Source organism: Schistocerca gregaria, chromosome 2, assembly GCF_023897955.1.
Source record: "Schistocerca gregaria isolate iqSchGreg1 chromosome 2, iqSchGreg1.2, whole genome shotgun sequence".
NCBI classification, from domain to species: Eukaryota; Metazoa; Arthropoda; class Insecta; order Orthoptera; family Acrididae; genus Schistocerca; species Schistocerca gregaria.
The window spans coordinates 644,822,291-644,835,474 of record NC_064921.1 but is presented as its reverse complement, the minus strand read 5'-3'; the positions used below and the strand labels follow the sequence as shown (position 1 = coordinate 644,835,474).

At 38.1% G+C, this 13,184-nt stretch overlaps 1 protein-coding gene across 1 annotated transcript in view; it reads right to left on the bottom strand.

The window, feature by feature from the left end:
- Window positions 1–13,184, bottom strand: part of LOC126335916 (Down syndrome cell adhesion molecule-like protein Dscam2) — a 217,596-nt gene that overhangs the window by 146,177 nt on the left and 58,235 nt on the right. The window contains exons 7-8 of the mRNA XM_049999389.1: window positions 9,819–9,943; window positions 9,291–9,719 (exon numbers count right to left, since the gene is read on the bottom strand). Of these exons, the coding sequence (XP_049855346.1) occupies window positions 9,291–9,719; window positions 9,819–9,943 (554 nt within the window). The remainder of the gene's footprint in view (window positions 1–9,290; window positions 9,720–9,818; window positions 9,944–13,184) is intronic.

The window sequence follows — 13,184 nt, the reverse complement described above, 5'->3', positions numbered from 1 at the left end:
TTGAAAATGACCATTGCATTAAATTTAGTGCTGCCAGTTCAACATGACCGGACAACAGTGTTGTGAATTTTCTCAGGTCCACTTGTTTTTATAGTTACAGTTTTAGCATCTTTCATGGTCAGAGTTCTGTTACTCGGCACATCATATGTCAGAGGAGTCTCATCCATATCATTTTGAGGTGTCCTTGAATGCATTTCAATATGTCATCTTCTAGTTTTGGTCGATTTTCAATCAGTTTCCTATTTGAACATTTGGTCTTCCTCATTTTTTCAATTCTTCTTTACTAGTCTGCCAATCATGAATGGTTTTTTCTGTAGTTGGAGGCCCAAAAATGCCACTCAGTTGTTCTGTTTCCATGTTGTTCTGCATATGCTATTACTTTCCATTTATAACTTGCATCATATGAATACTTTTTATTTTTTTCCATCATGAAATTAGCTACTAACTAATGTATTGTACTGTTACTGATAACACAAAACACTTTCAGTTCGAGTTCACTGGCACCACAGACTGCAATGACATATCATAGGTAGACAGTATTCTGTATTTGTGATGGTGGAGCAGGAGGGAGACAGTGTTAGCAAACTTGCAAATCCCCGCAATTCATGCATGTCACATGTGTGTACTGCTGCCAGTTGAATCCAATGTTGGCTCTCGTGCAGCATTGTATATATGGCCACTTTTAAGACTGTCAGGAATTTTAAATCAAATGCTGGATATTTTTATATTAATTTTGAGTATAAGATGCACCTGAATTTCGGAGGCAATTTTTTGAAGATAAAAATGTGTTTTATAGTCTGTAAAATATAGTAATATTCAGCAGTTCAGATGCTCAAAGAATAATGGTACACTTTAGGGAAATGGTAGCAAGGGGTAAGATTGATTACCCTGCACACACTGTGTGTAACACTGGGGCCACATTTGACATGTCAAAGATGCTGTACTGGCAGCCATTGCCTGTTGTATAGATTTTTACGTCTTACTTGGATCATTCCAGTGACTGACAGTGGAAGTTGAAAAGACCAGCCTTGCTCACAGGAAGCTGAAAATGCTTTCTAGACTGGTGACATAGGTTTAAGAACAACAGTAGGGCTCCCTAAATTGGGCAGGTGTCCACTTTGCATGAAAGGCTATGAGGAAAGAGGCTAATTGTTTGTGTGTGGTGCACAAAAGTTAAGCAGATAAATTATTAAAATAATGGTGATCAACTGCTGAAGTATCCACTAAAAGTCCCAGAGTATGATGCACATAAAAAAAGTAGGGGAGCTCTTACAAGCTGCACTCAAATAAAAGTGAGACAAAAGAAAAAAATAAGTAAACTGTTTATTATTTCAGAGGCAATCACCATAACTGTTAATAAATTTATCCCAGTGTGAGACAAGACAATGCCTTCATGGAAAAATGTTGTCAGTTGTATATGGAATCAGGATTGTACCAAGGCATGCACCTTTTCATCAGAAGCAAACAATGGCCATGAATGTCTTTCTTCAGGGCTGCGAACAAGTGGAAATCATGTTGGAAGAGATGTGGACTGTATGGATTCTGTGCAGGTGCTTTGTAGCTAAACTGGGAGTGCATGCCTGGGTACAATCATGGTTATGTAAGCAAATGCAGACATTTTCGATGATGGTGTTGTGTTGTCTCATAGAGGGATAAATGTATTAATAGTTATGCCCCTTACTTTTATGATAATAAATAGTTTGCTTCCTTTTTTCATGTGTCTGATTTTCATTTGACTGCATATTTTAACTCTAGATGCAGAAATCTGGTCAAAACCCAAAATTGACAGCAGTTAGGTTTTTGGAGTAAATATAACCAAATACCAAAAGCATAGTATTATGAGAAACAGAAGTGGTTTATTCATCACAATCGGTAAGAAACTCAGTTAAATCAAGATGGAATTTGAAGCTGCAGGTGAGATTGTTTGAGTAAGACTCAGTATCAAAGGTAGACATAAACTTACACTGAAGAGCCAAAAAAACCTGGTACACCTGCCTAATATCATGTATGGCCCCTGCGAGCACGCAGAAGTGCCGCAACACAATGTAGCACAGACTCGACTAATGTCTGAAGTAGCGCTGGAGGGAACTGACACCATGAACCCTGCAAGACTGTCCATAAATCCCTAAGAGTATGAGGGGGTGGAGATCTCTTCTGAACAGCATGTTGCAAGGCATCCCAGATATGCTCAATAATGTTCATGTCTGGGGATTTTGATGGCCAAAGGAAGTGTTTAAACCTGGATGAATGTTCCTGGAGTCACACTGTGGCAATTCTGGGCATGTGGGTTGTTGCATTGTCCTGCTGAAATTGTCAAAGTCTGTCAGAATGCACAATGGACATGAAAGGATGCAGGTGATCAGATAGGATGGTTACGTACATGTCAGAGTCATATCTAGATGTATCAGGGGTCCCATATCACTCCAACTGCACATGGCCCACACCATTACAAAGCCTCCACCAGCTTGAATGGCTACTGCCATCAGGGCCCATGGATTCATGAGGTTGTCTCCATACCCATACATATCTATTTGCTCAATAGAATTTGAAAAGAGACTTATCTGACTGGACAACAGTCTAATCTCAGTGTTGATGGACCCAGGTAATGTGTAAAGCTTTGTGTAATGCAGTCATCAAGGGTACACGAGTGGGACTTCAGACCCAAAAGCCTATATCGATAATGTTTCATTGAATGGTTCACACGCTGACACTTGTTGATGACCCAGCAATGAAATCTGCTGCAATTTGCAGAAGGGTTGCACTTTTGTCATGTTGAACAATTCTCCTGAGACACTGTTGGTCCCGTACTTGCAGGAACTTTTTCTGGCCGCAGCGATGTTGGAGATTTGATGTTTTATCAGAGTCCTGATATTCACAGTACATTTGTGAAATGGTCATATGGGAAAATCCCCATTTTATTTCTACCTTGGAGATGCTGTGTCCCATCATTCATGCACTGACTATAACACCATTATCAAATTCACTTAAATCTTGACAACATGCTGTTGCAGCAGCAATAACTAATATCACAACTGCAACAGACACTTTTTGTCTTATATAGGAATTGCTGACCACAACTCTGTATTCTGTCTGTTTACATGTCTCTGTACTTAAATACGCATGCCTATACCAGTCGCTTTGGTACCTCAGTGTATAACTGGATCTGCCTACTGACCATCAGACTCACCTCCTTTGAGAAAACCTTAGCTTGCTAGTACATTTGTTTTCCAGTCATACTTCATCATTGTAGGAGGCATTAACAATTCAACAACTGACTGGGATATTTACAGCTTTCTAAGTGGTGAATGTGATAAGACATCCTGCGAAACAAAACTAAATGCTTTCAGTAGACACTACTTTTAACAGATGTAAAGGCTGCGAATACTCCTGACCCCTTTGAGGATAATATCAGTGACCATGAGACAGTTGTAGCAACAATGATTACCATATCAGTAACCATCAGACAGTTGAAGCAACAATGATTACGGAAGCATGAAGGATGACTAAAAAAGTAGAAAGATTTATATATTAACTGAACCAGATAAAGAGACAGTAGTGTCATATCTCAAAGAATAACTCTAAACATTTAGCTACAGGCATGAGCATGTAGCATAACAGTAGCTCAAACAATGGAAGGTCCAGGTTGGAATGTTGACAGTTATGAAAAGGATAGATTTCTACTCACTGTTAGGATGAAATGTTGAGCTGCAGACAGGAATAATGAAAAGAGTGTTGCACACTAAGCTTTCACCGTGTGTCCTCTTTATAAAACACACACACTTCCACACAAGCAGGCAAACTTCATACACACACAAACTCTATCTCTGGCTGCTTTAGCCACACTAAAACTTTTGCATTGAATGAAAGCAGCAATTTGGAGTGGGGCAGGAAAGGGGGAAGGATAAAATACTGGTAGGTGCACTGGCAGAGAGTGAGCACAGTGAGGGTGAAGGGATGTGAATTGGGGGGGGGGGGGGGAGATTACAGAACAGAGGGACTGGAAACCATTGGGTGGAGTGTGTGGGGACAGTAGGTTATCATAGGCTGAGGCTTTGACAGTTTTGGGGACAGAGAAGTTGTGGTAAGGGTAACCCACATCTGCGCCGCTCAGAGAAGATAATGGTGGGAGGGAGCATCCAGGTGGTCTGGGATGTGAAGCAACCATTAAAATCTGGCGTGTTATGTTCAGCTAAATGTTGTACAACTGGGTGGTCCACTTTGTTTTTGGCTGCAGTTTGGTGGTGACTGTTCATCCCGGTAAGCAGCTGATTGGTAGTTATACTAATATAAAAACCTACATAGTGATTGCAGCAGATTATTTGTAAAGGTCTGCCTTGATCACACAAATTTTATGGTTCACTATTACCAGTTACAGCTACAACCATCTTCAGATCTGTTACAAATAAAAAAAGCAGTAATGTAACCAACTAAATTCAGTTAGTTGAAGCAAGATCTATAACAGACCTGGTCATACAAAATAAAAAATAAAAAAATAAATATATGTATGGTTGACAGTCATGCATACCAGTCATACATACCATAAAATATTCGAAGATAGGTATCAACATAAAATCTAAATATGTAGGTACATAGTAAATGCTGGTGATGACCTGGATGTGTCTGGTATTTATACATAGTAAATGCTGGTGATGACCTGGATGTGTCTGGTATTTATACAAATAACTGAGACCAGCAGAGGCACTGTAGCTAGGGTACATGAGCAACAACTATCATAAATATAATATTTGAAATGGAATTTGCATAATCATTAATTAAAATTACTTTACATGGCAAACTGAGTGTCTGACAATAAAACATGAACTGGCATGCAATATTTGGAATTAGATTCAGACTTAAAATCCATGTAAATGGTATAAAGTGTAATAATGGGAAGCTCCTACCCTGGTAAAGTAAATAATAAACAGTTGTGTAGAAGCCTGGATAAAACATTTAAAAATAGTATAACATCTATAAATCAAAACCTTCCAGCACAATCATAATCATAATTGTAAGGCAATTAACAAAACAGTGACTGTTAATGAAGAACTAAATAGTTGATAACACCTCGGGAATGGAATCTCAATGGTGCCACGGATCTGAAGATGGCAGTAGCAAAAACCAGTAATAGTGATTTATAAAATTTGTGTGATCAAGACAGACCTTTACAAATAAAGAAGCACAATATGATAATGGACTCATTTACAGACTTCATGTCTTCAACTAATTGCTGCAGAGATTATACAAGTGGCCTAGCCTGTCATGGGGTAGGGCATGAATTGAATAGGAAGTTCTGGATGGATGGATTGGGCAGGTTTCGCACCTGGGTCTTTGACAGGGATATGGTGGGAATTATCATTACAACTCATTCTCCACTCCCAAAATTATCCTTGCCTCACCCTACAATAACGTACTGACCCCACATCCTCTAACCAAAAATTTTCTCCCCCTCTATCCTATAACCACCTCTCAACTGATGTCCTCTCACCCTCATTATGTTTGGTCTCTGCCAGCATACCCACCAGTCTTGTTCCCTGTCTCCTCCTCTTCTTTCTCATCGCCCCCCACTCTGCCCCCTGTCCTCCCAATGCTGCCTGAGCCTTGTCCTGCCACTTTCTACAGTAGTCCTTGCACATACTGCCAGACAGCAATCTTCCATCTTGCCACCTATACTCTGCTATCCTTCCCCTTTCCCTGCCTCACTCCCAGTTGCTGCTTTAATTAAATGCGACAGTTGCAGTCAGGCTAAAGTTGCTAGAGATAGTAGGCATGTGTGCGTGAAGTGTGTGTGCTTGTGTGAATGTATGTGTGTTTTCCTCTATTTTGTGAAGAAGGCTTTGTTCAAAAACTTAGTGCCCGCTCTCTCTCTCTCTCTCTCTCTCTCTCTCTCTCTCTCTCTCTCTCTCTCTCTCTCTCTCTCTTTCTCTCTCTCTCTGTTGCTCAAGATGTCATCATCTTCATTATATGGTGATAACTGTAACTCAAGTTTAGAAAATAATTGACAAAGCACTGGATAGATGTGTAATTAGCAGAACAGTTCATGGTCGGAGGGATTCTCTGAGAGATACTGTCACTGTACAGAAACCGCAAATACTGCAAAATAGCTGTAAAAGAAAGAATATGTCTATTCATAGAGATATGCTAAATGAAAAAATTCTGTTTATTTGTAAAGTCTACCAGTGGCATCAAAGTTAGTATACACATATAGATGATGCAGAAACCAAAATTAAGGGTAGAAAAGTAAATGCAGATATGCTGAACTCTGTTTTTAGATATTTTGTTTATAATGGGAGATCCATGAGTATTTCTCCAATTTAATTGAAGCACAACTGCAAAGATAAGTAATATAGATATTCGTGTTAGTGACACAACAGGATGCTCCAATTCATGCCAAACAATATTGATTTTGAAAACATTGAGTATACTAAACCCAACTTATACTTTTCTCACGTGATAGCCTGAAAGTCATGGATAAAGGCAGACAAGTGAATGGAGTATTTCTTGACATACAAAAATATTTTGACTCTGTATGACTCCAAAAATTATTAATAAGTGTGTGATTATATGGGGTATCACAAAATTTGAGTGTGGATTCAGTATCTCTTGGTAGCAAGGATGCAGCATGCGAGCTTTGAAGGAGAGGCATCAAGGAAATCTACCCACAGGCTTGCCTCAGGGAAATGAGATGAGATGAGATGAGATCTTTCCTATTCTTGTTGTATGGTAATGACCTGGCAGACAATATTGTCAGCAACCTTAAACTTTCTGCTGATGATGGAGTTATTTTTAATGAAGTACGACAACAAAAAGCTGTACAAGTATACAGTCAGATGACCATAGTTTTACAAAGTGGCAAAAAATATGCAACTTCCTTTAATTGTTCAAAAATACTCTGAAGGAAAAGAATCACAACACCAAGAAGGAGTTGTGTGATATGAATAAAAGTTGGTAGATGCATTTCTACATATGAAAGATGATATCTATTCAGATTTCATGCTAGCCATGTAAGAGTGGCTCTGGTAGTGCCACTATGAGGATGCAAACCAGGTTTGCTTTAAATACACTCTGTAACAATCATGAATGTTAGTTACCTCTAAGATTGGATGTGATGAGTTGATTTTAGCCATGGATGCTTTTAAGGCAATGAAGACATCATTATCAGGCATCACTTAGTTTGAATAAGATCATCTAATAGGGCTTCCTTCTATGATATTGCAGAAACACTTGGCAGGAATGTAGCCACTGTGCCCGATTGCTGGCAACAGTGGTCACAATAATGTAAGGTCACAAGAAACTGGACTCCTGCTAGCCAAGTGGCACATCCGAAAAGGAAGACTATCATCTTTGATGTATGGTTTTGGTGCATCATACTCCATCTGCAGCCGCAATTTGAGCAGCAGTTGGCACCACAGTGACACAACGAATTGCCACAAATTGGTTACTTTAAAGGCCACTCTGAGCCAGATGCCCTGTAGTGTGCATTCCACTGGACCTAAACCACTGCCATTTGTAACTACAGTGCTGTCAAGTGAGAGGTCATTGGAGGGCAGCATGGAGGTCTGTTGTGTTTTCTGATGGAAGCTGTTTCAGCCTCGGAGCCAGTGATGACTGTCTGTTGGTTTGATGGAGTCCAGCTGAGGGCCTGCAACCAACCTGCCTGCATTCTAGACTTCCTAAATATATACCTGGAGTTACGGTATGGAGTACAATTTCGTATGACAGCAGGAGCACTCTCGTGGTTATCCCATGCATCCTGACTGCAAAATTGTATGTCAATGTGGTGATTCAACCTGTTGTGCTGCCATTATGAACAACATTTCAGGGGGTGTTTTCCAACAGATTAATGTTAGCCCATGTACTGCTGTTGAACCAAACATGCTCTACAGTGTGTCCTTATGTTGCATGGCCTGTTTGAACACCAGATCTGACTCCAATTGAGCACTTACAGGACATCATAAGATGACAACACCAGCATTATCCAGAACCAGCATTAACAGTTTCTGTATTGCCCAGTCAAGTGCAACATACAAACTGACATCTAACATCTGTACAATGAAATGCACGCTTGTAAGCATGTCAATGTTAATCGCTTAATTATGTTACAAAGACAAATGTACTCCCAAAATTACTCTACCTTGATTATTTTTTGATGCTCTGACTTCTTTTCTGACCATATATAAAATTGCCTGTTTCACAAAATGTAAAATCATAGTATCATATGATTGCAGTATCAATAAGTCAGATAACTGGAGTCAATCAACTCATGCAAAAACCTAAATGTGCCAGTTTGTGAAAATATGAAATGGAATGATCCCATACATTCAGTTGCAAGTAAAGAAGGTGGTAGATGGTTTTGTTGTAGGATGCTGGGGAAATACAAAATTAGACAAATTACAGTGGACACAATAGCATTGGAGTACTCATTCTTCTTGTGTTCTAAATGTGTGTAGAGCAGAAAGAAATCACAAGACATGAAACATTGAAAAGTATCATCTGTCATGCCATTCACAATTGTTTGCAGAATATGAATGTATATTTAAACATAGATATCCTTTTTGTGGTCCTATTTTTGCCACTGCATTTTGTGCTGTTGTTAGCAGTTATTCATGGAATTTGGTGGTCAATGATATGGATCTATTATCATCTGCCTTGCAACTATTGTTTTGCTTTATTGGTGACAGAATGAAGAATTTTGCAGTATTTCTTCTAGCACCTTGTTAAGTGTCGATTAATGCTTGTTGATTAAGTCCCATGCAGTACATGGATATCTCTCTTCCTGGCACAAGATGTTAGCCACACTTTCTCTCAGCTTCCACTGTAATTGTCTCTCATATGTTGTAAAGGAAAACTGGATTTACATTGTTGAGAATATTTTAAGGAAAAAAATAAGTTTCTCATTTATTGTGTGCTGTTTGTAAACTTCTTATTTATCATCCTGTTAATTGTCTAGTACAGCAGTGCAAGCATACAGGTGTGTGTGTGTGTGTGTGTGTGTGTGTGTGTGTGTGTGTGTGTATGCACTCACAAAATTTTCAGTCTTGTTGTTGTCTCTTTCAGTGACTAAACGCCTCTACCATTTAGTGAGTTGTTACCTTCACTCCTTAAATTATTCGCATTTTACCTATTACCCAGAGTTTCCATTGCCAGGTTCTGCCATGTGTTTTAATTGTTTTGGGATATGTGTATCACTTAAATATATTTTTGTAGAAGCTATGAGATGGAATCATTAGCATATTAGTATTTTAATTTAGTACTTTATCTGTATATGATATCATTTTCTAAAATTGCCTCACCTGAAGAGTTCTTGATCTGGATGATGTAAGTTCTTATTGGACTGTTTCCATTGTATGAAGCTTTCCAAGTAATATTGACTGAACGACTATAAAAATCTGTCAAATGAACTTTGGCTGGTGGATCTGGTATTTCTTGCACTATTAAGTAGAACTCTGAATGATCACTTCCATATTTGTTAGTAGCATTGCACACAAAACAAGATGAATCACTTCGTAATGCATTTTTTAGTGTCATCTTTGAATGAATTTTGAAGTCCATGGTTTCTTCAGTGATGTCCACTTTAGAGTGAAAGTTTAGGACAGATGAATGATTACCAAGCAGCCAGTTTATTTTAATTGGTTTATCTCCCTCTACAACACAGTCCAAAATGGCTGTTTCACCTTTTTTAACCGTTACATTCTGAAATGTTCTAGAAATTCTTGCTGGCACTGAAACAGAATATAGAGGATTGTCATCTTTAAATAACACAGAAAAATTGAATTTATATAATATTAATGTACATTACTAACCTAACTCAGGATACTAACCATGCACAACAATGTGAATTGTCTTACTCAGATTGTTTCCTACACCATTGATAGCTTCACAGATGTAGTAACCTTTGTTTTCTTGAATCACATTCTGTATCCACATGCTTCCATTTTCAAAAATTCTGCAACAACAATAAAAGACTTCTGTAACTTGTGACTCAGCATTTAAAGAACTACAAATAGTACAGTGAAATTAAGAATCAGTTTATAAGGTAATGAGATAAAAGTACCCTATTTACATGCAGTTTTTTTCTGTGTAAAATATATATATTTATCAGTGAAATGTTTGTAATTGGTTATTACAAATACAAGATGTGTTGACAGTTGGTCTTACACTTACATGTGAACTGTGTTCAAACTACAACTAATACATTAGTTTAAAATTAAAAATTAATGCTTCTTAGATCTGATATAGGAAAACTGTTCAATCATAGGGTAGTAAACAGATGATTAAAGGCAATAAGTCAGTAGGGCTCACTGTGAAGGGAACCATGTAGGAGAGAGTCTTATAAATTGACCACCTTTCAAATTGTACCAATAACTTACCTAGCAAACTATCTACATGGTGATGTGGCCTGTTGGACTGAATTTGTATTAGGTTATATCCTGCTGTTTTACATGACCAGCTTGACAGACTTGAGATTTCTGTCACATAGTGCTTCAATTTTATATTGTGCTTTGAGGAAGTAAAGATTTGTCAGTGAAGGTAAGCAATTCTACTCTTACAGGTATGTAAAGTCAATCTATATAGTATATAAATATACTTATTCATATATACATTGAGCTTTTTAAAGGTTATATTTTGAAGAATCTTACACATTTTATTATTTCATTTTATTTAAATGCATAATAGAAGTGATTATATTAGATGTATAATTACAATTTTCAAATATTGTCTTACTATATTTTCATGTGTCACATCATTTTATGGAAACATAATAATGACACATGTGAGTTGCCAGTCATGTAATTAAAAAAAGAAAGTATGGAGAATGAGAGTTACCATCTTTCTGCCAGAATAAAAATGTGGTGCTTTAAACAAATGGGGAAAAGGTGTTGAGGTTCTGGAGGAATGTTGATAGAATGTCTTCACCCTTGATCCAGATCACAAAGATGTCATCAATGAAGCAGAACCAGGTGAGGGGTTTAGGGGTCTGGGTGCTTAGGAAGGATTCCTCTAGATGGCCATTGAATAGGTTGGCATAGGACGGTGTCATATGGGTGCCCATAGTCATACCCCAGATTCATTCGTAGGTAATGCCTTCAAAGGAAAAGTAACTGTGGATGAGGATTTAATTGCTCATGGTGACTAGGAAGGTTGGAATCTGTTGGGCATTGGGAAAGGTAATGTTCAATAGCAGTAAGGTCATGGGAATTAGGGATGTTAGTGTGAAGGGAGGAAGCATTGATCATGTGTGTGTGAGTTGTTGCGCAAATGTGTGTGTGTGCATATTGTCCACTCCTGAAGAATGCTTTGTGGCTGTAAGATTAGTTGTTTAGCAGACTTTTTGTTGTGCCTGCTTATGACTTCGTATCTCCACTGTTTCTAGAGTAGCAATCTGTCTTTTCATAATATTGTTATTTCAGAATATTCCTTTTTTATTAACCAGGCATGTATTTGTGAATGGAAGACCATACTAGCTGCAGGAACAACTAGAGCATGCCAGGCAACATGGAGGATGAGCTGAAAATGCGAAATTTAACATTTTACTGTCTATGAATAATATACAACATTACTGTGGAAAAGATAGACTGACTTCAATTTGTGCACATTATCTTATTCATTATCATTACCTGACAGTAGTATTTAGCCATGTCTTGAAAGGAGGGTGTAAGATGAACATCAACAAAAGCAAAACGAGGATAATGGAATGTAGTCGAATGAAGTCGGGTGATGCTGAGAGAATTAGATTAGGAAATGAGACACTTAAAGTAGTAAAGGAGTTTTGCTATTTGGGGAGCAAAATAACTGATGATGGTCAAAGTAGAGAGGATATAAAATGCAGACTGGCAATGGTAAGGAAAGCGTTTCTGAAGAAGATAAATTTGTTAACATAGAGTAGAGATTTAAATGTCAGGAAGTCGTTCCTGAAAGTATTTGTATGGAGTGTAGCCATGTATGGAAGTGAAACATGGACAATAAATAGTTTGGACAAGAAGAGAATAGTAACTTTCGAAATGTGGTGCTACAGAAGAATGTTGAAGATTAGGTGGGTAGATCACGTAACTAATGAGGAGCTATTGAATAGGATTGGGGAGAAGAGAAGTTTCTGGCACAACTTGACTAGAAGAAGGGATCAGTTGGTAGGACATGTCCTGAGGCATCAAGGGATCACAAATTTAGCATTGGAGGGCAGCGTGGAAGGTAAAAATCGTAGAGGGAGACCAAGAGATGAATACACTAAGCAGATTGAGAAGGATGTAGGTTGCAGTAGGTACTGGGAGATGAAGGAGCTTGTACAGGATAGATTAGCATGGAGAGCTGCATCAAACCAGTCTCAGGACTAAAGACCACAACAATAAGTATTTAGCCATCATTTAAACAGAAAATCTTATTAAGAATGTAATTCCAGCACACGGGGAACATCATCGGATCCATATCATCTGCAGTGTCTTTGCTATATGTCAATAATATGGCTCCATCTTTTGTATGGTGAATAATTGTGTATGATTTGTTTTTCATTTCCAAGTAACTACTTAACTGAAACTTTGTAAGTCACTAAAATCAAACGTTTACTCAGGGTGCGTTCAAAATGGTTCAAATTGCTCTGAGCACTATGGGACTCAACATCTGTGGTCATCAGTCCCCTAGAACTTAGAACTACTTAAACCTAACTAACCTAAGGACATCACACATATCCATGCCCGAGGCAGGATTCGAACCTGCGACCGTAGCAGTCGTGCGGTTCCGGACTGAGAGGGTGTGTTCACTAAAAAATAATATGAAACTAGGTAGATTTCACCACAAAGGAAATCTTGAAAGAGATGTACAAAATGTGATTGTTGAAGTTTTGACAGCTTGAGATTTTGAGATTGCAGGTGGATGATGTTGACATTTTACTATGATATTTCAGCTGACAGCCATTTGAGCCTTTCAGGTGTGCAGATGCATTTATAACAGTAACTCACATTCTGTTGAATTGTGTGCCCACAGAGTTAAAATTCATTGGTCAGAATTTTAAAATTAATTATTGCACCCATAGTGATTTATTTGCACATATTTGACAGGTTCCTTAATAATTGAAACCTAGGAGTATTTCATTGTGACCAATATTTCTGTGGCAGAATAATCGATAGACTGTCTTATGGAGATACAGTTCTCATTCACAGCTATTGCAGACTTACTAGGCTGTGAAAGGTGAG